Source organism: Lipotes vexillifer, unplaced genomic scaffold, assembly GCF_000442215.2.
Source record: "Lipotes vexillifer unplaced genomic scaffold, Lipotes_vexillifer_v1.1 scaffold43, whole genome shotgun sequence".
In the NCBI taxonomy this organism is placed as follows: domain Eukaryota; kingdom Metazoa; phylum Chordata; class Mammalia; order Artiodactyla; family Lipotidae; genus Lipotes; species Lipotes vexillifer.
In genome coordinates, this window is record NW_006770037.1 from 997,896 (window position 1) to 1,021,636 (window position 23,741).

Here is a 23,741-nt window from a genome sequence, read left to right on the forward strand (position 1 = left end):
GTGGGATCCTCCCGAAACGGGGCACGAACCCGCGCCTCCTGCATCGGCAGGCGGACCCTCAAGCACTGCGCCACCAGGGAAGCCCCTGCATAATATTTTTATGTGTATATGTACATAGATGTATGTATGTATCGCAGTTTTATATGATCAATTGCTTATACATGGACCTTTAGATTGTTTCCAGCCTTTCATGATTTTAAACAACATTGGAAAGAATATCCTGGTAGGTACATCTTTGTTTACATGTGTGAATGCACCTGTGTGATAATTGATCAGAGTAGAATTGCTGGGTCAGAGGGCATTTGAAATTTGATGTTGCCAAATGGCCTCTAAAAAGGCTTCAGGAAACAAGGGGTACCTGTTTACCCATACCTAATCAATACCAATAGTGAAAGTGTTTTATGAAACTACTTGATCATTGTTATCATGGTGGTAAAAGTGGCAACTCCTTATGATTTGCCTATTTTTCTATCAGGTTGTTGGTCTTTTTCTCATTGGCTTGTAAGGACTCTGTATATTTAGAAAATCTGTCTTTATCCAACTGATTTGAAATACCATTTTTATTATATACCAAATTCTGATCTATACTTGAGTCTGTTTCTGACCTTGTATTTTGTTCCATTGATCTGCTTATTGCTGCACTTGTATCAAACAATTTTAAATACTATAATATTATGTAAGTAATTTATGTTACTTATATCAAGTAATTTAATCAAGATCCCCTCATTAATGTTTTTTCTGGAATTTTCCTGCTATGTTCTTAACACTTATTTTTTGGTGTGAACTTTACTGGAAAGAGTCCTGTAGTTGTTTTTAATAACATTATCTCTACATTCATAGTTCAGAAGGAATTGACACCTTTAAATTTTTCTCAGTATGTTCCTCTCTAAGAGTATGTTCCATTTATTCAAGTCAATTTCTATGTCTTTTAGTGTTTTAAAGTTTTCTTTATATAGAATATATGCATTTCTTATGAAATTTATTCCTATTTTCTTTTATTCCCATTATAAATAAAATGTTTTTTTCCTTCAGTATGTTTTCTAATTGCTTACTTATATATAGGAAAGCTATTGATTTTTGTTGTTTTCAGTTGGCAACCTTATTAAACTCTAAACAATTCTGAAAAATTTTCTAGTTGTCTTAGATTTTCATCTCCAAATCATAATAATTTTGCAACTTTTCTAATTTTCTTTTCTTTCTCATTGGATGGTCATTGTATCAGAACCACGATAAGTAATAGTGGTATAGTACTTGTACTTTATTCTTGATTTCAATGTCAGTGCTTCTAGTATTGCACTGTGTGTGTGTGTGTGTGTGTGTGTGTGTGTGTGTGTGTGTGTGTGTATGTATTCATCTGTGCCTATGTAAAGAGTTTTTACCAGGAATAGATGTTGAGTTTTAGCTTAAAAAAATTTTTTTTTTATGGAATGACTGTAGTTTTACTCCTTTAAGCCATTAATATGGTGAGTTGAATTATTGGATCACATTATGCTAGATTTCTTAATTTTGAATCATCATTTTGGTTCACAAATGGATCTCACTTGGTTATGGTACGCTATGTTGCATGAATGTGTTGCTAGATTCTATTTGTCAGTATTTTTTTTAAGATTTTGGAATTAGTTGAATAAGTGATATTGGTTTGTAATTTTTTTCTATACTACCGTCTTCTGGTTTGGATGTTTATCATGTGATTCTCATTTTTAAAATGGAAACTTGCTTTCTCTTTATGTGCTCTAGAACAATGTAAATTAGATTGGAGTTACGGGCTTCTTGGTGTTCTGATATATGGTACCTGTGAAATCATTGGACCTTGATTTTTTAATTTAATTCAGTTATTCATTATTTCATTCATTTGTATATTTCGAGGGTGGACCAATTCTTGGACAGCTTTTCTTCATTTGGTAGGTTATGTCTGATTTTTATATACTCCTCAGGTCACTTTGGATGGTTTCATAATCTCCTATATAATCATTCATTTCATAGGATTTGAGATAAAATTGAGGAAAATATTTTTCCATTCTTTTTTCAGTTTTGTGTATCTGTGCTTTCTTTTTTCCTTGATCTGGTTAGTTTATATAACTTCTTTGTATTTGAATTTCTGCTTGCTTTCTGCTTTCCTTAGGTTTTTGTTGTTCATGCTGCTGCTGCTGTTATTCTTTAGTGAATTTCCTGAGTTGAAAGCTTAGTTTTTCATTCTTTCAAGAATTCAAGACTATGAATTATCCTCTTAGCATTGCTTTAGCCATATTCTACATATCGTACATAGATTCTGTTATGCAATATTTTTATTATTGTTATAGCTTGATATTCTGTGATTTCACTTTTTATTTTTTACTTAACATTTGTTTGAGAGGTTTTTTTTAAAAAAAAAACTATATAGGTGACAAGGTTTATTTTCTGTTTTTGTTCATTTCTAATACTATTTACTTCTTGAATTTTTTAATGTTTTCTTCATGGCCTAATATACAGTTGTTATTAGGACTCTCCTGGGCACTTGAAAAGAAGATGTATTCTCTGTTTTCAGGGCATAAAGCTCAATATACAGTCGTCCCTCAGTATCCGTAGGGGATTGGTTTCAGGACACCCCCGCCCCCACCACCCCGTGAATTCCAAATCTTATATAAAATGGCATAGTACAGTCAGTCCTCTGTATCTGTGGGTTCTGCATCCGTGCATAGAGGGCTGATAGTATTTGTTTGGTTCGTCTGTCTTGGGCTGAGAGGTGATTTGAAACTCCTTTACTTTATTATGTTTCTATTTACTTTTTCTTTAGTTCTTCTAGTTTCTTTGCCAATTTTGGTACTGTGTTATTTGGTAGATAAAATTCAAGTTAGATCTTCATTGTAGTTATATATTCATTATTCCTCCATTCAGTTATTTTACTTTGAAATTAACCTTGTGTAATATTGTTTGCATTTGCCTTGTGAGTTTCTGCATTACTTTTCTTTCCACCTTTCTAAATCACTTTGTTTTAGATGCATTTCCTATATATGGTCTATGGCTGGATTTTGCTATTTGATTTGTTATCAGTATCTTTCTTTAATAGGTGAATTTATCCCACTTTCTTGCACTAAAAATGATATATACTTTTGTGTCATTTTATTTTATGTCACGCTTTCTCTTTTAAATGCATCTTTTTAAAACTTTTCACTATAGTTCATGAATTTTTTGTATGTTTGTATTCTTTTGATAATTTTTAAGTTTATTGTTTTTAGTTCTAATGGGCACAATTGTAACTTTATAGTATATAAATATGTTTCTTGAGTTATCACTTTTAAATAACTATCAGTTGATTTCCACTATAAAAGATAAAAATTTATATACCGCTACTTCTTTCCTCCTTCCCCTCCACTACCTGTTTTGTTATTAGTCTTAGTTCTTCTAGGAGTTACCTCTTATACCTTTAAAAATATTTAAATATTATACCTCTTGTTACTTAGCAATATAAGATCATCTACTTAAACTACCTCCTGTTATATTGTCCTGCCACCTCCTTTTTTTAAAAAAAAGATTATACTCTTTCTACATTGTTACAGATTATAATATTTATATTCTATCCTATAACCGCATTTTCTAGTTGTTCATCCTTAGTTCTACATTTAAATAGGATTCTCGCTTCTTTATTCAACTACTGGAGTTTGTCTTTGAGCATTATTTTCAAGAAGAGTTCTTGGAAACTATATTCCCTAAGTCGTGGCATTTTGGAAAATATTTTTCTGTTGCTCTTATGTTTGAATGACAGTTAACTAGATAAAAATTTTTTGTTTAATACTTTTTCCCTTATGGATTTGTACACAGACCTGACATTGAATATTGTTCCAGAGAAGGCTGAGGGGAGCCTAATTTAAAATTTTTCCCCCTTAAAAGACTTGATTGGGAGGAAGAGGTGTTGTCTGGATGAACATAGGATGCTTTGTCAAGGTATATCTTGTTGATTGTTCTATATTAACTTCTCAGTCTTAGTATGCCCTTAGCACTTACAGATTCACACCTTCCCTTATTTCAGAAAGTTTTCTTCTACTATGTATTTGGCTTCTGTTTTTGTTGTTCTGTTTCATTTGCCTGGTTTTTTCTCCCAGAGACATATTTTATGTTGGTTCCCTTTTTCTTCCATGTCTGCCATTTTCTCTGTAATTATTTTCAACTTTGTTCTTTTCTCTTGGCTTGATTTTTCTCAAGCTTTTCCTCCCTTTCCCATACGTCATTGTTTCAAATGTTTTTTTGGCATTGTTCTAGGCAATGACAGTAAAGCAGAGAAAAAAATAGACAGAAATCTCTGACCTCATGAAACCTATTCAAATGAGAGAATTAAACAGTAAACAAAGTAAAATGTAGAAGGTCAGATAGTAATGGGTCACAGAGAAAGGTAAGGGAGGGAGAAATAAGGCCATAAGGAGATGTGACATGAATTGCATTTTTAAACGGTGATCAGAAAAGACCTTATTGCAAAAGTGATATTTGAGCAGAGACCTGGAGAAATTAGGAGAACAAGCTGTGCTGATATTGGGGGGAAGGCATTCTAGGTAGCAGGAATATACGTGCAAGTGCCTTGAGATGGGAGTATGCATAGTATTTTCGAGAAGTGCAAGAAGGTCAGTGTGGCTGCAACAGAGTAAGCAAATAATGGTAGGAGATTAAAGCTGGGAGGTAAGGGGCCACATGACAGGTGTTTGTAGGCCATTATAAGTAAGGCCTTTGGCTTTTATTTTAAGTGAAGGAACAACTTCAGATTGCCTGCTGCTGTGTTGAATATAGTATACTGTGTAAATACTGTAGGGGTTTGTTGGGGTTTGGGTAGAAGCAGGTGCTCGAGTTAAGAGGCTGTTGCAGTGATGGAGTCAGGAGAGTGCTGGTTTGAATCAAAGTGGTTGCAGGGGGAGAGGTGAGAAGAGATCAGATGCTGGATTTATTTGACAGTAGAGCTGACGGAATTTGCTGATGGATTGGATGTGAAGAGAGATTGGGATGAATTTAAGCCTTGTAGCCTGAACACTGGAAGAGGAACTGCTACTTGCTTGTATGGGAGAAACTGCATGAAATTTGAAGGGAGTAAAATGAAGAGTCGGTTTTGGTCATGTCAAGGTTGAGAGAGCTATTAGATAGTGGGCAGGTATACATATAAGCCTGGATTTCATGAGAAAGAACTGTATTTCTAGGGGTTATCAATATATAGATGCTATTGAAAGCTTTGAAACTGGATGAGATCACTAGAGAAGTGAGTGTGGATAGAGAAGGATTTCAAAAACAGAACCTTAATGTGTTCCCAGCATGTAGAGATTGTGGAGATGGGGAATCAGCAGAGGAGGCTGAGAAGAGTGGCCAGTGAGTGAGGAAGAAAATCAGGATGGTCTGGTGTTTGGGAAGTCAAGTGAAGCAGGTGTTAGAAGAGTGGGGAATGACCCTCTGTTTCAAAGGCTGATAACAGGTTAAATAAGTTAAGGGCTGAGAATTGACATTAGGTTAGGAACATGATGTCATTGGTGCCCTTGACAATTTTTGTGGAAGGGGGAAGATAAGCATAATTGCTCAGAGTTGAAAGCACAATGGGAAGAGAGGAATGTGAACAGCAAGAATAGATAATTCCAGGAATTATGCTTAGAAGGGGAAAACAGAAATGAAACAGTAGTTGGAAGGGAAACTAAGATTAAGAGGGGCGTTCTGTTTGTTTTCTGAAATGGTAGGAAATGGCATAGTCATCTCTTTTATTGTCCTATTTCTTCCATGAATCCTTTTATCTCTTCTTTGAACTCGTTTCAGAAATGCCGTATTATCATTGATTTCATGGAGAATTATAATTTTCACCTGCTCCATGGTGTAGTTTTCATGCAGTGTTCTTTATATATAGACTTTTGGTTATAATGTTGCTTTTCTTTCCCTTGCAAACATCTTTACATAAGACGTACATTGGTTCCTTTTTGATATTGGTCATCTTTGAACTGGAGACATTCTTCTTAGATAAGCTATTTGCCCAACAATAAAGTTGTGGGAAAGGGACCAGGGGAGTGGTGGGGAAAGGTAGGCAGCTTAAATTTTCCCAGTTGTCTTGGAAGACTTTCTCACCAACACTTTTCTCCAGTGGTATGACTCTACTTAGCGAGTGGGAAAAAAAGAGCCCCTTTTGTCACAGGTTCTTCTTGATTAGATTGATAAACAGTGCATGCACATTAGAATCACCTGGGGAACATTACCCATACCAGTTAAATGAGAATCTCTGGGGGGAGAAGAGAGGAGTTAACTATATACCTACAGGTTTTAAGGCTCCTCAGATGATTCTCAGGTATAGCTAGGCTTGAGAATCAATGGTTTAGCCTTTACTTTCAGCTGACCAAGATCAGCAGATGCTTGGCAACATGCAACCCAGTTTCTCCTCCATGTCGCTTGCGTCTTGCAGAAATGCCAGGTGTGGATGTTCACATTTTCCTTAATATGCCCTTCCTCCTCCCACAGCCCAGGCACACTTCCTGGCTGTGTTATACTAGGCAAGGGCTTGTTAGGTTTGTCAGCTGTACCCACTCTGTCTGATATCCGCAGTCAGGCGTCTTTTGTGCATAGCTTAGTCTGGTTCCATTTTTTTTAATGTTATTGTGAAATATAATACACATATATAAAAATGCATAAAGTGCGAATGAACATCCATGTAACTGCCATCCAGGTAAAGAAATTGAACGTTTGCCAGAATCCTAAAAGCCCTCTTGAGGCCTCTTTCTAATCATAATTCTCTTTCTCCCATCATAAAGGTAGCCAATATCCTGACTTATTTGATAATTAATTCCTTACTTTTCTCTTCATTCTTCTCATATTCAGGGTTATGGATGTTTCCTAGTTTCTTCGAATGAGGAGTTCTCTATTTCTTGTTTTCAGAAAGGAGAGAGGGATAGGAACGCCTTTATTACTCCATCTTTAACTGGAAGTAGAGGACTATTGATTTTAAGGAATTAGAACCAAATATATACTTGAATCAATTAAATGCCATATATTAATCTGATTTTTTAAAATATTTTATTTCTTTTTATTCTTATAATCATTCTATGAGATTGCCAGTTTGGGTTTTGGGGGTATGTATGTGTTTTAACAGATAAAGTCAGAGATCATATAGCTTATGCCCGGTGGCAGAGAATACATACTGACTGGCAGTTCAGTGTACAGTGCCTTAGTGCAAGCTATTTGCTTGACTTGATTTATAGCCTCATCAATAATCGTGAAATTATAAGATAGGAATTTTAAGCCTTTCTCTTACAGCAATATGGCACCAGAGTTTTCAGTATAAACTAAGAATACCAATAATGTATGTATTAACCACTTTTTAAATTTTGTTTTGTTTTGGGTATCTAAGAATTTAAATGTATGTTCAAGTTAATTAAAATCTTTTCTAGGAATATGAAGCCATCTACCTAGCGAAATTAACAATACAGATGATGTCGCCACTTCAGATAGAAAGGTCGTTATCTGTTCATTCTGGCACCACAGGTAAGAATTTTTTCATTTTGGAGAAATTTGGGAAGAAAGATGATGGTAGTGAAGAATAGAAGAGAAGCATCTTTTGCTCATTAACAAATTACACTGAACAATTTAAATTGTTTAGAAAATTTTTGGATGGACTATTGAATTAAGATAATTTCACATTTTAAATTTATAATTAAATATGTATTATATTGAGCTTCTGTGTGTACACCACTAGTTAATTAGAACGTGTTGGTTGGAAGATCAGATTTCTACTTTGTTGAGTTTTAAATCTTTAAGCAGTATAACTGTGTTGCAAAGATTAAAATAATAAGAGGGGTCTGGAGATGAGGCCCTAAATACACTTAGGTGATCTTATTAAAAATGAAAGGTGGTTAGTAAGTAAAAGCAGGGTGACTAAATGTAAGCTACCTCAGTTTTTCTCTTGCCGTAAGTATTTGAATCCTTTCTCCTTTCCCTATTGCAGTGTCCCCTCCCACATTTTAAAAGTTAATGATCCAGGTATGCTCTCAAAATCCTAACTTTTGCCATCCTCTCCAAGACCTTGCTACCCTTTTTTGTCTCCTTTCTTTTTATTAGAGCATTCGTGGAATTTTTTTAGTTTATGGTTTTTCTCTCCCAGAATTCCTTTCAGTCTTATTTGAACCTACAACCTTGTAAGTTAGGAGAAACAGGTTACATACCTGGTTAGTGTTGTACCTGGAAATTTAACACTGGCTGCTCCACAAGTCCAGTACTATATTGCACTTCTTAGTGATAATACTATATATACCTATCCTTCAGGCTCAACTCCCCAGTTGTCATTGACTCTTTGCAACTTCTATCTAATCATTTTCCAGAATGGGATGGTCTGTTTCCTCAGTACCTAGAATTCCCTCCCTCTTTTATAGTACCCTTAATTTCGGTCAAGTTCAGGTCCATATTGGCCTCCTATTCCAACTCTTGTTATTTAAGTCTGTTCTGTACATTGTGGCCAGACTTATTTTCATGAAAGATAGTTCTAATAGTGATATTCTTCCTGTATAAAAGTCTTCATTGGCATAATTTTTTTAAATATTTACTTATTTATTTATTTATTTGGTTGCCCCAGGTTGTAGTTGCAGCAGGTGGGCTCCTTAGTTGCGGCTCGCGGGCTCCTTAGTTGTGGCGTGCGAGCTCTTAGTTACGGCATGCATGTGGGATCTAGTTCCCTGACCAGGGATCGAACCCAGGCCCCCAGCATTGGGAGTGTGGAGTCTTAACCACTGGACCACCAGGGAAGTCTCCATTAGCATAATTTCTACTGAAGAAAACACATCATAGATAGTAATTAAAGGCCCTTTTGATCTTTATTTGTATCTCTCACTGTACCTCTATATATGTACTCCAGAAAATGGGACTACTAATGGTTTCCTGTGCGTGTCTTCTGTTCTCCACCTAGAAAGCATCACCTTCAGTCTCTCTATCTATAAAAACTTGGTTCAGATGTCATTGCCTCAAGAAAACATGATGATTAACTTACTGTTCCTCTAATCTCTATTCAAAACTGCCATAGACCTTTATCTGTACCTCCTCACTTTCTGCCTTGTATTAGTTACCTATGTCTCTTACCTCCCTTCGTAGAATGCAGGTGCAACACTGCATCTGAAACTGTTACAACCACTGTATTTAGACTTATGGCTAGCATATTTTCTTCTCTATTCCATCAATACTATATTTCTATCCTTAATTTTAATCTTAGAGTGAAACATTAGTTTTCTGTTGGAATCCACCGTCTGTATTAACATTATTACCATGATTTAGCACAACCTTTAGGGCATAAATTTAAGGTCATGAGATTCTTAGGCAGATAACACAGCAAACCATCTACCAGTTCAGTTGTTCCCTAAAGTTTTCCTCCATTGAGACTCAAATTTCTTGATTATAACTGTTGGGCATATGGGGATAGCTCTGATTCTGTGTGGGAAATTTCTGTACTAGCAGACTCTGATGTGAAGAGTAGATAAAAGAAAATCTCTTATCTGCTACATGCTTCCTTTCTCCCAACTCTAGACTTGTTGGTAATAAAATCATAGTTTCAGTGGAAAAAATATTTTTGGCAGCATCTGTGGAAGCAAAAGGATAATTACATCTACAAAATAAAATTGTACAAATGTACAGTGTCCTAAGTCACATGTTTATGGAGCCTAAAAAACAAACTCAGTAACCAAACAATTATGAACCGTTATACCTTTAAAAATTCTATTTTCAAACTATTTTAAAAATTAATGTTCATTATATAAAATACCTTAATATTTAATTCTTAAGAGGGAAAATGTCATGAAGATATAAAGTTCTTTGGGTTGTTTATAACTAAAGAATTTACAACAGTTTACTAAAAATTCAGTCATAGAATTTTCATAGTCATATATATGGTAACACTTCATGAAAAATGAAGCTTTTGCTAGTTGTAACATTCTAATGAATGAATTTATTTAAGTTCCCATTATATGTTATGTTCATGCAATAACTTTTAGGCAGTTTGAAGAGAACACATGAAGAAGAAGATGATTTTGGAAACATGCAAGTGGCAACTGCACAGAATGGCTGATTCAAGAGCAACAGTATAGAGGATCTGAATTTCCATTTGGGAAGGAGAAAATACTACAGACAGTAATAATGTAAAATGGTAAAGACACAAGTAGTTTCTTTTCAATTATATGTTGCTTCCAGACGTGTTTCTCTGCAACTTGTTCAGCAACATTTTAAGATGTCGGACTTCTGCAATAGATGGCACTGATGGTTTTATTCCTTTTTTTTTTTTAATTCTTTACAGTTTTATTATAAACCAAGAATTTTGGACTTGCAAAGAGGTATTATTGCAATAATGCACTTTTCATACTTGAAATTTATTTGTATGATATAAAGTTGTTACTTTAAACAAAATGCAAGTTAGGGGAGACTTGTTTATAAAATCTGGGTAATTTATAACAAAAAAATTTCCTAAAGTTTGCTAAAAATTCATTTTGTTTTACGTATTACATTTTAAAAATAATTTTACAGTTCAATTTTATGATGGAGCCTCTTACAGAAACATTAACAAATGCAGGAATCTGCCACATTTCTTTTTAATATAATTCAATAGCTTAATTATCTTCTAGTTTTTTTAAACTTCTTGATCCCATCTTAATAATCTTTAAATCATGACATTAGCCATCTGTCCTTACTTTAACATGATCCAAGTATTGCTTCTTTTCCTACTACCTTCCTAATTTTATCCTATAGAAAACAAAGTTTAATGAACAAAGGAAAATGTTTCGCTTTATAATACCAGACGCTCAAAAACAAGGAGTTTTAAACTCAAGTGACTTTCCTTTAGCATTCGTAAAAGCCAAATGTTGTGTTTGTTCTTTTGAGTTGTGTAGCCTGTTTTTTCTTTGTCCAAAATGGTTCTAAATAGAATATAATAAACCAGTGTAGCACTATTTTTTTCCTAAACAAAGCCCAAAAAAGAAAAGTGCCTTGCCTCATTAGAAAATATAAAAAATAAATCCTCACGTCCTCTAAATTAGTACGTAGAACAGTGAAAAGTTTTGAACGTTTTTCTTTCATTTTTTTTTTAAACCATAAATTAGTTCAAACTGAAAGTCTTAAGGCTTGAAGAAACCTTATTAAATTATTTGGAATATGGAGCATTTACTCCATTTTTATGTTGTCTTAATGATTCTGTGAGATTGTTCTGGCTCAGAGGAATGCTTTTCTTTGAGGATCCATTTATTGGGGAAAAGCGATTGTGGGAGACTTCAGTGTATTATACATTAGTGTTGTAATCAGTTCTTGGCATTGCGTTAATCCAAATTTCCCCCATAATTTGCATTAGCAAAGTCACTTTATGGATCCTAGGTTCTCCATGTTTTTATTTATACATATAAAAATTGTTCTAAGAAAAACATTTTTGCTATTTTAAGTATGATGTTGGGGAGGAGAGGAGTGTTTTTAACTTTTTATAGTTGGTGATTTAGGGTAGCGCAAACAAAACTCCTTTGTATCTCACTTTTCTCAGTCCTCTCTTGAGGTGCTTTACTGATGGGACTTGTAAGGTAGCAAGTTACCTACTTCGCTTTCCTCCCTAACGTGTAATAATACAGTAAAAGCTTTTTTATCCAGCATAGCAGGAGAGTGGCAGTGAATCAAAACTGCTTTGTTAATTAAGCGTTAATTCTGCTGCCCCAGGTGGTATTCCTCTTCTTATTTCCCTTCCCTTCCTTATTTTACCACCCTAAAATAACAGCATATTGTCAATCCCATTGTAGTCTTGTATTCTGTTGTGTGATTAGGTCATTGGGTGTGGTGGTCTAGTATAGTCAAGATTTGCATTGAGTGTTCAGAAATTCCAGCTGGTGAAGTGCCAGATAATACAACTTTCCTGTATATAGATCACTATTGGTTAGGTCAGCAAAGATCTCTTTTGCAAACTAATAATCTGTGATGCTTCATTCCACAAAAACGGCTTAAAAGAATCTTCGTAATAGTCCATTTAGGTTTTAAAAATGAGGCAGTTAAGATTTTCTAAATTAATTTCTTAAATACACATATCCTCTCTAGTAGTCTGGCCAAGAGTACAGGTTTGGTTATTAATTTGCAGTTGGTAATTTTCCACTTTTTCTAACCACTGTAATTTTTACGTTGGCACTAAAGTGCCTGCCCAGCACTGTATATTAAAGACTCTCACAAACACTAGAAAAAAGGACTGTCATCTTCTTGAGTACAAATTAATATGGACAAAAAGTTTATTCTTTCTGTAAGAATACTGCAAGTTTGTTTTATCTTGGTTTCATTCTTCCACCCAGTGTTCAACTAGTTCTTTTGGTAGCTCTTCCTGTTCTTTTGTTTGGTTGCATTTCTATAATTCCTCTGTTTCCACTGATGTTTTGTGATAGCTAACTACAGTACATTTAACCAATCATGATTTATTTTCTAGAATATTTGAATAATGTATGAGTGACCCAGGACCCAATTTTAAACATTAACCTGGGCACAGAATTTAAAATGATACTGCATCAAACATAGGAGAACTGCTTTATTGTCCATTTTGAAAGTATGAAACTTGAATATTGAAAATATTCAAACTGGAATGGCAGTATTCTTACCTTGTAATTTCAGTCCATTGGTTCCTGTTAATTTCTTATCAGATGTTTAAACAGCAGTTACCTTTGTTTATTTGTATCTACTTCTGTGGTGGAAGTATTAAACCATGATACCTTTTGCTACCAACTCACAACCACCTAACTTTCAGAGCAGACTATTTGTTTTGGGAGGATTTTGTGCTTCATCTGAGTATAGAAGTAATGTCAGAAAAGGTTAAGCATGACCTTTTAAAGAAAATATAAGGTTTATAATTGTCTTATTACCATGGTAATTTAAATGAATTAGAAGTATTTAACTGCAATCTTGAATTATAAAGTTGGGATGCATATATAGAGATATATATCAAAATCTCAACTTGATGTAAAGTAAATGAGCAGTTACCTGGCAGACTTCTTTTTTTCAGATAACTGTTTAATCCATAATTCCATAACAAACTTAGCTTCACCTCAATATTTATTTTGTCCATTCATCAGTGCTCCAATAAGTAAATGATAGGAAATAGCTGAAAATTACTAAAAGTTTTTTTTTTTTTATTGATTAGAAAAATAAGTTCCTAGGGTCTTTGAATGCTGGATTTTTTTTTGTCTTATCCATCCATGGCAGCTAAAAAAAAAAAACACTCAAAATATTCAGGTTTACATGCTAGCTCTCTCTCATAGGGAGTTGCCATACCTCACAGTTCAAAGTGTATTTTGTAGATCAGTAACATTATACTGACATGTAATTGCAATTTACTATGCAGCAAAAATGATTCACAAAGAAAAATAACCTACAGTGTCTATTTACCTTTGTATAGACAATTGCTTAAGTTACTCTGCTTTTAACATCTGTACTTGGATCAAATGCTTATGTATGTATAGGAATGTCACAGTGCAAGATGCTGCTAGCTCAGGCACAAAGTATTAAAATTATTTTGTGAAGATTGGTGGTTGTATTAAAACTGGTGTGCCATTATACCTCAAAAAGATTGAAAAGCTCATTTATACTGCTTATGCCTCAGAACCTCTTTACTTAGATTGTCGTCTTCTAGGTAAAAGTAACCCAATTTTAGTCCCACACAGATTAAGAAGGATGAATGAACATTGGATATTGAGAAGCACTTAAGAGTATTTTCTAAAACATTGTGGTCAGACATAAAAATTATGGTCAGTACAGGGAAGGCCCAAGTTTCAGCTCAAATATATATATTTTTTGTGGGGCGGGGGGTTACGCGGGCCTCTCACTGTTGTGGCCTCTCCCGTTGCGGAGCACAGGCTCCAGACGCGCAGGCTTAGCGCCCATAGCTCACAGGCCTAGCCACTCTGTGGCATGTGGGGTCTTCCCGGACCGGGGCACGAACCCGTGTCCCCTGCATCGGCAGGTAGACTCTCAACCACTGCGCCACCAGGGAAGCCCCAGCTCAAGTATATTTTAAACAATTAGTTGAACAAGTTTGGAGTTGAAAGTGAGGAAATTTGTGACTGAAGGAAAGGGTAAGGCCACATCCATAGAACAGCTTCCAGCTCATTAAAAATACTTTTTGCTTTTAGTTTTCCCCTTGTTAGCCTACCAACATAATATTCTTCATCAAATCTAAGACATCCTCATTAGCATCACTACACCATCTTTTTGATCCTACTAAAAGGCAAAAAAATATTGCTGAATAAACTAAGACAAGCCACTGATCATAAAATGCATCCAGATTTCCAAATGTTACATGTAAAAAGAAAAAAAAGTGCTTGAGAGTCAGTGAAATACAAATACATAAAATACATGGAGCAAAATAAAAATCACAATTGCCACTTCGTTATACCTTTTCAAAAGTAAACAATGCCCAAAAATGTATATATTGAAATGTTCTATGCAGTTTTTTTCATACTCAATTTTACCCACAAGATGGCTTAAAAAAATCAAATTTCTCTGGTTAACTAAAGCTAAATACAGATCATCAGTTTCCTCAATGACACAATTTTTATGTATTACACCTTACCTACAACTCTGTTTCCTGTAGGGGGGATTTAAGATAAGACCTTAAGAACACTATTTAAAGGGATTTATTGAAATAGCCACCTTATAGTTTTACTTCAGATTGTTCAGTGGTAAGAAATGAAATAAAGCATTTAATTTTGCCTTTTATTAGGGTATTTTTTGGTGGTGTTTTTTTCCTGGCCACGCAGCACAGCATGCGGGATCTTAGTTCCCCAAACCAGGGATCGAACCCATAGCCCCCCTGCAGTGGGAGCGCAGAATCTTAACCACTGGACCACCAGGGAAGTCCCTATTAGGTTTATTTGTTAACAGAGGTTTTAAATTACCAGATTGTACCTAGTAAAGCTGTGTTACCAAGGTTATAGGACTCCTAAAAAAGCAAAAATTAGCTTTGTTGCTTTCACTAGGGACAGATCAATTCATCTGCCTATATCATCAGCAGGTGAGTAGTACACCCTCTGTTGATGAAGAATTTCTGTTGTTTTAGAAAGCCGACTTTAGCTTTACTGCATGGAGGGAAATCTGAAATCTAGTTGAGGTAGGTGTGAATCAAAGGGATGAGAAACAGGTGATCTTTACTTTCTAAGCTCCTTTTACAAAAGGTACACAAAACTAAGATTTTATGAACCATGACTTGACCTAATAATTCAATAGACAGCTCAAGAAAAGCACAGAAAACATTCAGATTCTAACAAAAGACTATTCATGTGAACAGGTTTAATGTAACATGAAATGTAAAAGATTCGAACCAGTAGTGAAGTATCTAATTCTTATTTCAACTTAAAAAAATAATTAAAATAAATAAAATCAAAATAGGATAGTGACCAGAATAGTACCATTATAATCACATTAAATAGAAAAGCTTCCATCAACATTTTAAGAATGTAATAAATGCAGTATGATACATTTTAAAATACTCCACTCAATTTTGTAATCCATTTTCATAAAAATGTTACTCAGAAGAGAGTCTCGGACACCCCTGGAAAAATGAGAAATCAGCTTAGAAATACATAATATGCCAGGATTTACTAGTTCACTGTTTAAAAGTACCTTATATTTCTCTTAGATATTTTAAACAAATAATTATTATATTTCACATATAAGACAGGTGGTACTTCAGCTACATTAGAATTATATCAACTTTTAGATGTACATTTAAATTGTCACATTTTATAAGAAGTTAATTTTCATTTCTCCTTATTTTAAAGGCTTACCAGGTTTGCCAGTATAGTATTAGGATCAGCAAATGTTGGACTGAACTACATTTAGTTATAATATGTCTAACATCCAGTTTCACGTAATATATGTGAAATGATACACCCCTAAGTGGTATTTAGATATACTTCTTTGAAAAAAATATTAATTTTATGAATGTGATAAGAAACAGCCTTATTCCCTGTATGCTTTTTTTTTTTAATGAGCAGTACAGATAGCAGACATATAACTTCTTACTACCTATACTGACTACTAAGAAATAAAGCCGAACTTTAGAAAAATACAATGCAAGAAAAGATTCAAGTTAAAAATATACTCCTTTGGTTAAAAATCATCCCCTTAACAATTTCATCTGTAATCTAAACTCAGCATGTCTCACCAGCCCAAAGTAATCTTCTAAATGTCATTATACTTGTATTACAGTGTTTTTTTCAATCCAGTATTTATGGAGGTCACTGGGTTGCAGCAACAAAATATTTTAACTCTAGGAAGAGAGTGTAGCCTTGTTGCATCAGCTCCTTTGACAGATGTCTTTCTTAAAAGGTTTTACTTTAGAAACCTCTGACACATGTAGTTTTCTTCAGATACTGTATATCCAAACTTTTTATAGAAACCAGCGTTTTGTGGTAGACATTCAAGGGTAATCTTGTAACAGTTCAGTTTCTTGCTTAGCAAAGTAAGGGTTGATAATAACCTGAAATTAAAGGAAAAAAAGGTAGGCAAGGCATAGAGCATTTGTTAATAAAAATGGATTTTAGTAACAATGTGAGTGAATATCACATAAAACTTCAAGTTTGTATTACAAATAGGTTTATTAGATCATGGCCCTTCCCACTATATTCATTTAAAAATTCAAATTGTAAGTGGTTAAACATTTAAATCACCCAAAGCATTTGATTTTGTTTCAAATATACTTTAGTAATCTCCAGCCCATTAATAAATAGAACAAATATTATCCTAAACCCTGAACTCACCCTAAACCTTCTTTAAAAATAGGTTTTAACATTAATGTTAACACCAAAGACTAGAAACCTTTTAAAAAATATGGCCAAAATTAATCTCTTTCTCTAGATCTATTCAAACTATTTAGGAATAGCCAACATAAAATGGGTAAATAATTGCTTTGTTCTTTATCATTTTTAAAGTTATTTAAATATTTGTGAAAGAATGTATTAGGTTAACTCTGGATTGGTCTAATTAATATGAAGTGTAAACAAAGCAAAAATGTATACATCTTTATAAAAACTAGGAAAGATCTACAGAAATTTACCTGAAGGGTTTTCTCATGTTGTATAGATTAAAAAATCTTATTCTGAAGACAGAACCTCTTGATTGAAGTTACACAATTATAAAAGGCATGACTAAGTTACATGGACTAGAAGTACTAGAAATTGGTCTCTTTCATTCACTGATGTATACCAAATACCTTGAATAGTATCTGGCATATAGCAGGTGCTTAATATTTACTGAGTGAATTCCTTAAAACTCAGAAGGGATAATACTAAAAAGTAAGTTCTGTTTTATAAATAAGCAATAAACCTATGAAACTTACTTTAAAAGATTTAGATAAATGTATACAGGATTACACACTGAAGGCTGTTTCAGTACATGCTTCTAAAACTTCGTAACTGAGAACATTTCCTTTGTTTTTAAATATGACGGAGAAACGGACAAATTACTTGGCTCACCAAAAGTTTCTGTTTCCTACTACTGTAAGAGTACTACTGGGGCTTCCCTGGTGGCGCAGTGGTTGAGAGTCCGCCTGCCGATGCAGGGGACACGGGTTTGGACCCCAGTCTGGGAATCATCCTACTCCTTGCTTAATTGCAATTTATTTCAGACATCCAAATACAGTTTACTAATTTCTAGTACAGAAACCACACCAAAATTCATACTTCACAGAATAACTCCAAGTGTTTTCTATCATATTCTCATTGGATTACCTAGGTTTTGTTTTCTTTACTATTTCATGTGAGTCATGAGGAGTGAAGGAAATCTACAGGCATTAGAAGTGTCACAATTAGAACAGAATATATTATTCTGAACCCTTTACCACTGGGAAACTGATGGGAATTTGTGTTAATGTAGTATATTCAAAGTATTGTTTTTGAATAAAAATTAGCATTAGAGATTCCAAACATTACTGCCAAATTCCACAATGCTGACTTGATTTCTCTTTGTCTATACCAATTCTAACACCTTACAGAACAATTTTTAGCAAACAATTCATATTATTAACACATTTTCTTCCTCATAACTCTTAGAAGACAATGGGAAATTGACTAAGTGATTTCTAAGAAGCAAAACTTTTATTCTAGCCAATATTTAGCTCTCTCATTTTACAATAAAAAGCAATGGGAAAACAGACTTGTCTAATGGTAACTCAAAGTCGATTTTGCTAGAAAACACATATCCATTTTACCCATAAGCATTAATATGAACACATACCTTAGCACAGGAATGGATGAATTTATGTTCTATTATCAGAGTTGCTGTAGCAACTATCTGTCCTAAAGTTACATCTTCCACAACTGTAACATAATAATCCCCAGATTTCTTCATGTGCTCAAAAGATTCTGTGGAAATTGGAAAATAGTGTTATGTGGCAGACATTAAACTTTATTAGGTGCCAGAAAAATACTAGAATTAGCTTACTTCAATAAATATTATTAAATATTTATAGCTATTTTACCACAGTAATTTTAAAGAAAATATCAATTATTAAAAATGACCAAGTAGTTGAAATATCAGCAATCAATATCAACTGGAACATAGTCCATACATTTAAAAAAATCTTCTAGCAAAGTAAAGTAAGACTAATATAGCTATTTTAGATGAACAGCACTTAAAATACAAATAAATTGTACATGTTGCCATTTCTGTGATTAGTGAATGGAAACTTTTATATCTTCATTACTAGTTAACTTTAAATTGATTCCTTTAACGTTTTCACTTAACAGATATTCACACAGAACAAAACTCTTTGCAAATTTTAATAAGCAAGTTTATGTGTCTCCATTCTTTAATTTTTAGTCTTTTGATTTTAAAATAACTTGACAAAGTAGTTTTCAATTTTCCCTTTGTGCTCTCAAGTGTTCCATGATTACATGACCTGTTTTAGAAATAGAATCATCATTTTTGTTTGCTTTGAAAGCACCTTGTGAAGTAGATAAAGAAAGAAGTCTTCATTTCCCAGCTTTTCCCAAAGCCACATAGCAAACAGGAGCAAAAGTGGAATAAATATCTTCCCCTCAAATTGACTTTTAGTACTTATATTGATGAAATAACATGATTTTTCATCTAATCTGATAACGCCTGCAAAGAATAATTCAAGAATAAAAACTGAGCCTAACAGTCTCAACATGCTGTTTATTTCCACAGTCTTGTTCTAGTAATGGGTCTGGAGTGGGAAGAAATAAATTCAATGAAGGAAAAGAAACAATGAGAATCAGGAAATAATAATCTTCATCTCAGGAAGGTCATATAGAGTACAAAATAAAATTACCTATTGAAGGAAATGAAGAAAATAGGAAGACACTGTTAAGAGCATTGGATGGAGTCAGGAAGGTTGTAGTTCTTTTGTTACTAATAACTACCTGTGATCTTGGGTAAGTCATTTGACCTCTCTTTTAATTTCCATCCTCTCATATGTATTAAAAAGGGGGAGGGATGAACTAAAAGATACCTGCCAACCTTAAAATTCAATATAAATGAACCAAAAAATAAATTTAGAACATATTTTCTTACATTTTTGATTGGGTGATGAAATTTCTGTGAAATGACCTAACCACATGAAAGGTAAACACTACAATAAAAAATCTCTAAGGCTGCCACACAGGCTCTGTGCTACAGTAATTATCTAAAAGTAGCCAGGTATTTTGTAAAACATGGTAGTTGCTATATTTGGATTCTAAAACAGTTCAGCTACATTAAACATTTAAATAAGAAAATAGCTAATTTGTTATTTGAATAATTTCGAGCTATTTGAACAAAACCACAAGTAGACACTGAACAGAGCTCTAAACAAAAATAAAATCTTGTTTCCCTTTATTTCTTTTCCTTCAGGAAAAAGAGACTGTAGGACTTACTCATAAATTGTTCCGGGTTGACAACTCCAGTCTCTGTCAGCTGACCTAGTACCTTAAAAAAACCTAGTTTTGCAAAACAGATTTCAAGTGATGAGAACAGCAAATGAAATATATATCAAAAGAAGTAATGTGTCAAGATGGTGAGCAATTATTTTTTCAAAACTTTATGTAATGGACTATTTTAAAAGATTAAACTGAAACCCATTATTCTTTCTATTATCACTACATAAAACAAATAGTAATAGGTTTTACCAATGTTTTTGCCTGCATAACATTTTTGGAATAGTGCTGGCCTTAATACTCAATATTTACAGAACCAGCATGTACAGTTTTCAATGTAATTTGCATTATATTCAACACAAGGGATGCCGAATTTTCCCAAATATGTGCTTTGGTTTTACTTAAAAATGCAAGATTCTCATTATGACCAAATATGATACTATTTGTAAAATAAAATATAAATAACATTGAGACTACAGTTTTTAAAGATTCCTGATTAATCTTATTAATGTTACTTTAAATTAATGTGAATAGCATAGAATGTTGAGAATCTTAACTTCTATACACCCAATAATTAATTTGACCAAAATATAATAGTTTCTTAAGATTTCTACCAAGAAGAAAACTGTAAAAAGTTGATTTTTGATTACTGAAATTTAAGGAAATCATTTTGGAGAATTTAGATGTTAAAAAAAAGAATACATGTAGACAAGACCTTTTGCAACATCCAAGGCAAATTATCTTTATCCTCATTCCCCATCCAGCTTCTTAGAGAAGATTCTTCCTTGTGTGTCATTATACAAGATAATTTCCCCTTTTTGGCTGCTTAATTAGGAAGAAACACTGTTGTACTTAAGTCATTTGAAATACTGTAATACAGTACTGTAATACAGTAACATCTGGTCTGTACCCATTGGAATTGAGTTAGTCACTTTAAAATTTAAGCACAAAGAATAAAAGTCCAATAGTATTTTTAAAAATTATAGGCATCATCATCGTGTTTGTGGAGAACACAGAATGCTAACTATAAGTCTAACCAGAATTTGTAAACTGAGTACATACCTCTATTTAAATCAGCAGTACAAAGAGGCCTCAAAACCAAACCTTCTCCAGGATGTGTTGGGGAAATAGCTGGAGAAAATGTAGCTGTATTCTGACTCCAATCCACTTCTTTGAGTAGACTTGGGTCAAACATAGGCGTTTCATCAGGTTTCATCTTTGCAGTAAGGTCTAAAATAAAATTTTAAATGTTAAGCCATTTTGTTTAATAGAAAATTATTGATTGTCAAGAACGTCAATTTCTTTTTTTTTTTTTTTTGCGATATGCGGGCCTCTCACCCCTGTGGCCTCTCCCATTGCGGAGCACAGGCTCCGGACGCGCAGACCCAGCAGCCATGGCTCACAGGCCCAGCCGCTCCGCGGCACAAACCCGTGTCCCCTGCATCGGCAGGTGGACTCTCAACCACTGCGCCACCAGGGAAGCCCAAGAATGTCAATTTCTTAATAAAAATTAATGCAGTTAGAAAAATTCTTTAACAAGTATGCAAGATATTTTATTTTAGTCTATCCTGACTCTAACATCAAATGCCACAGCTAGAGCTCTATAGAAAACTCACATTCTATCAGGCAGAAAACAAGTGACTAAATTTAGAAGTTTTACACTTGAAAACTCCATTTTCTAATAGGACCTTTAAAGCATTTTTTCCTCTGGGTCAGTGCTACTAGTGTAGCACTGTGAATAGCTGACTTTTCAGGAGCTTGCTCTTTTTTTTTTTTACATTATTGAATTTTATTATTGGACTAAGGAGTAACTCATCAGTTTTACCTGACACTAAAGAAGACTTACTGGGCGTGTAACTTTTTAAAAAATTATTAACCATGAACAGAAAATTCTCTGCATTCACTGGAATATTTGGTCTCAGCTATGATAGATTCACACCAAGACTATCTACTGGATTTTCCTTTCTCAGCAGTCTTTCTAAAAATTTGTAAGTTTCTCAGCTGCATCTAAGCAGCTTACGAATAGCCAGTGTCACAAAAACAGAAATATAGATCAATGGAACAGGATAGAAAGCCCAGAGATAAACCCACGCATATATGGTCACCTTATCTTTGATAAAGGAGGCAAGAATATACAATGGAGAAAAGACAGCCTCTTCAATAAGTGGTGCTGGGAAAACTGGACAGCTACATGTAAAAGAATGAACTTAGAACACTCCCTAACACCATACACAAAAATAAACTCAAAATGGATTAAAGACCTAAATGTAAGGCCAGATGCTATCAAACTCTTAGACGAAAACACAGGCAGAACACTCTATGACATAAATCACAGCAAGATCCTTTTTGACCCACCTCCTAGAGAAATGGAAATAAAAACAAAAATAAACAAATGGGACCTAATGAAACTTCAAAGCTTTTGCACAGAAAAGGAAACCATAAAAAAATTGATTAAAGACCTAAATGTAAGGCCAGAAACTATCAAACTCTTAGAGGAAAACATAGGCAGAACACTCTATGACATAAATCACAGCAAGATCCTTTTTGACCCACCTCCTAGAGAAATGGAAATAAAAACAAAAATAAACAAATGGTACCTAATGAAACTTAAAACCTTTTGCACAGCAAAGGAAACCAGAAACAAGAGGAAAAGAACCCTCATAATGGGAGAAAATATTTGCAAATGAAGCAACTGACAAAGGATTAATCTCCAAAATTTACAAGCAGCTCATGCAGCTCAATATCAAAAAAACAACCCAATCCAAAAATGGGCAGAAGCCCTAAACAGACATACAGATTGCCAACAAACACATGAAAGAATGCTCAACATCATTAATCATTAGAGAAATGCAAGTCAAAACTACAATGAGATACCTCACACCGGTCAGAATGGCCATCATCAAAAAATCTAGAAACAATAAATGCTGGAGAGGGTGTGGAGAAAAGGGAACACTCTTGCACTGCTGGTGGGAATGTGAACTGATACAGCCACTATGAAGAACAGTATGGAGGTTCCATAAAAAACTAAAACTAGAACTACCATACGACCCAGCAATACCACTACTGGGCATGTACCCTGAGAAAACCATAATTCAAAAAGAGTCATGTACCACATTGTTCACTGCAGCTCTATTTACAATAGCCAGTACATGGAAGCAAACTAAGTGTCCATCAACAGATAAATGGATAAAGAAGATGTGGCACATGCGTACAATGGAATATTACTCAGCCATAAAAAGAAACGAAATTGAGTTATTTGTAGTGAGGTGGATGGACCTAGAGTGTCATACAGAGTGAAGTAAGTCAGAAAGAAAAACAAATACTGTATGCTAACACATATGTATGGAATCTAAAAAACAAAAAAAAAAGGTCATGAACCTAGGGACAAGACGGGAATAAAGATGCAGACCTACTAGAGAATGGACTTGAGGATACGGGGAGGGGGAAGGGTAAGCTGGAACAAAGTGAGAGAGTGGCATGGACATATATACACTACCAAATGTAAAATAGCTAGCTAGTGGGAAGCAGGTGCATAGCACAGGGAGATCAGCTCGGTGTTTTGTGACCACCTAGAGCGGTGGGATAGGGAGGGTGGGAGGGAGGGAGATTCAAGAGGGAAGAGATGGGGATATATGTATATGTATAACTGATTCACTTTGTTATAAAGCAGAAACTTAACACACCATTGTAAAGCAATTATACTCCAATAAAGATGTTTAAAAAAATAGTGTTTTTCATGCTATTGAAAAATGATCAATTACGGTATTTTCCTCTCTTTTGAACATTCAGAAATGGTCAGGTTCTTATTAGGTGTGGTCTAATAAAACTGAGACTTAAATAAGATACAATGATAGAAAGAATGAAAAACATATGAAGCATAAAAATGGCTGGGGGGGGGGGGGG

The 23,741-nt window shown here is 34.1% G+C and overlaps 2 protein-coding genes and 1 non-coding gene across 3 annotated transcripts in view; 1 reads left to right on the plus strand and 2 right to left on the minus strand.

The window, feature by feature from the left end:
* Positions 1-10,925, plus strand: part of STYX (serine/threonine/tyrosine interacting protein) — a 35,131-nt gene extending 24,206 nt beyond the window's left edge. The window contains exons 10-11 of the mRNA XM_007445959.1: positions 7,374-7,467; positions 9,957-10,925. Of these exons, the coding sequence (XP_007446021.1) occupies positions 7,374-7,467; positions 9,957-10,030 (168 nt within the window). The 3' untranslated portion in view covers positions 10,031-10,925. The remainder of the gene's footprint in view (positions 1-7,373; positions 7,468-9,956) is intronic.
* On the minus strand, positions 8,648-8,720 carry TRNAG-CCC (transfer RNA glycine (anticodon CCC)). Its single transcript has one exon. It is a non-coding gene; the product is annotated as a tRNA-Gly (tRNA).
* A 5,371-nt stretch (positions 10,926-16,296) lies between the features above and the next one.
* On the minus strand, positions 16,297-21,054 carry GNPNAT1 (glucosamine-phosphate N-acetyltransferase 1). The gene is made up of 5 exons (XM_007445995.1): positions 20,901-21,054; positions 19,839-19,901; positions 18,199-18,326; positions 17,694-17,746; positions 16,297-16,444 (listed from the first exon to the last, which is right to left on the minus strand). The coding sequence occupies exons 1-5, from the start codon at positions 21,052-21,054 to the stop codon at positions 16,297-16,299; spliced, it is 546 nt and encodes a 181-aa protein (XP_007446057.1).
* Between the last annotated feature and the right edge of the window lie 2,687 nt (positions 21,055-23,741).